At 41.7% G+C, this 2,027-nt stretch overlaps 1 protein-coding gene across 1 annotated transcript in view; it reads left to right on the top strand.

Moving 5' to 3' along the window:
• The first annotated feature begins 363 nt into the window (after positions 1-363).
• The window catches only part of LOC117830535, a 9,671-nt gene continuing 8,007 nt past the window's right edge, over positions 364-2,027 (top strand). Inside the window, exon 1 of the mRNA XM_034708685.1 lies at positions 364-463. Within this exon, the coding sequence (XP_034564576.1) occupies positions 364-463 (100 nt within the window). The remainder of the gene's footprint in view (positions 464-2,027) is intronic.

The raw sequence follows: 2,027 nt of genomic DNA, 5'->3' as shown, positions 1-2,027 counted from the left end.
AGAGGAGATATCACTAAACACACGTCCTGATGATTTGATCCTTTTAGAGCCGAGAATTAAGACCGACCGTTTAATAGAAACCAGGGAGGGAGGGCAGCTGAGGCTTTGAAGTGACATCCTGATATATGATGATGAGAGTGTGTGTGGGTGTGTGTGTGGACCCTCCCTCATCTGCTGGTGATAAAACTTTCAGCTCCGTCCTCTCTGGATGTTCGTCCGCTCACAGGTTGGTCCTCTTCACTTCATGATGTGTTGTTATGCTCTTCATGAAGCTGCAGTGAAGATGTTCACACACAGAGTTTGGATGTTGACCTCAGCAGTAAAAGAGATCTGTTGTTTTTGTCTCCTCACGCAGGTTTCAGGATGAATCCTGCAGGAGTTTTGCTCTTCTTCTCGGTGAGTCTGTGTGCGGCTCAGAGACAGAAAACACCAAAGAAAGGAGAGCTGGACTTCAGGAACGAAGGTTGGAAATTAAAACACATTTTCCCTCAATTCTTGCAGGTTTTTCTACTTTCCTGTAATAATAATTATGCCTCATTATGTGCTTTCTAAGATTTGCATGTCAGAATCAGTCTTCCTGTCTTGACACTGATGTTAAAGATATCAGACATGATCTTTTCTGGATGTAAAACAAGAGGAATCTCTTAAACACACCTTTAATAACAGATCAGTGAGTTCACTTTCAGGAGCATTTATTTCTCCTGTTGTAACTCTAGCAGGTATTTATCTTGCATTTCTCAGTAGAGAGGTTTCATGTTTCCTGGTGTTAACTCTTTGAAGGATTTCTTGTAAATGTTTGTGTTTATTGGAAAAAGTACTTAGATTTTAGGGAACAATTGTACTCATCATATTTAAATCAGAATCAGAATCAGCTTTATTCGCCAAGTATGCTTGAACACACAAGGAATTTGACTTCAGTAAACTGTGCTCTCTTTGTACAAGGCAGAAGAATAGGAATAAGAATAAGAACTACAATAAAAAATAAATAAAAATATAATAACAATAACCTTAGCTATAAATACAAAGAAACAACAAATAGCTTGACTAATATGTACAGGCTAAAATAATATGATAGTGCAGGGGTGAGTTGCAGAGGTAGTTTTACATTATAAAATAGAAGTTAAATAGTACAAAAAAATAGAAATATGGAATTCTGCTTTGAGAATTGTTGCATTGTGTATCTACATGTATATTTACAGAGAGTATTTATCTGACAGGTATGACACTGTTATGGTTTAGTGTTCATCAGAGTGACAGCCTGGGGGAAGAAGCTGTTCTTATGGCGGGTTGTTTTGGCGCACAGTGATCTGTAGCGCCTGCCGGAGGGGAGGAGTTTAAAGAATTTGTGTCCAGGTGTGAGGGGTCAGCGGTGATGCTACCTGCCCGTTTCCTGGCCCGGGACCGGTACAAGTCCTGGATGGGGGGCAGGTCGACACCGATGATTTTTTCTGCAGTCCTTATAGTCCGCTGCAGTCTGTGTTGTCTAGTTTGGTTGCAGAGCCAAACCAGACAGTGATGGAGGTACACAGAACAGACTGGATGATGGAGGTGTAGAACATGATCAGCAGCTCCTGGGGGCACGTTGAACTTCCTGAGCTGACGCAGGAAGTACATCCTCTGCTGGGCCTTTTTTCTGATTGTGTCTATGTGGGAGGTCCACACCACAGGTCCCGGGAAATAGTGGATCCCAGGAACCTGAAAGAGTCCACAGTAGACACAGTGCTGTTTCGGATGGTGAGGGGGGGGAGTGGGGGGGGGGGGGCTTCTCCTGAAGTCCACTGTCATCTCTACCGTCTTGAGCGGGTTCAGCTCCAGATGGTAATAATTATGTTGTAATCTAAAAGTCTAGAAACTCTAGGTTCTGATTTTATTATGAGTGTTTAAATGTAACAAGATATCAGCTGTTTTAATCCTTTCAGATTTCTTCCTTCTTTTTCCTTTAAAGTCTGAACTATCTCTCCATTTCTGACGTCTGTTCTTCTTTGTGAACGAGGTGAGTTTGAGGGCCAGAAATAAAAAGAAAATAA

This window comes from Notolabrus celidotus, chromosome 18 (genome assembly GCF_009762535.1).
Source record: "Notolabrus celidotus isolate fNotCel1 chromosome 18, fNotCel1.pri, whole genome shotgun sequence".
NCBI classification, from domain to species: domain Eukaryota; kingdom Metazoa; phylum Chordata; class Actinopteri; order Labriformes; family Labridae; genus Notolabrus; species Notolabrus celidotus.
The sequence above is the reverse complement of the archived record's forward strand: the minus strand, read 5'-3'. Positions and strand labels throughout refer to the sequence as shown.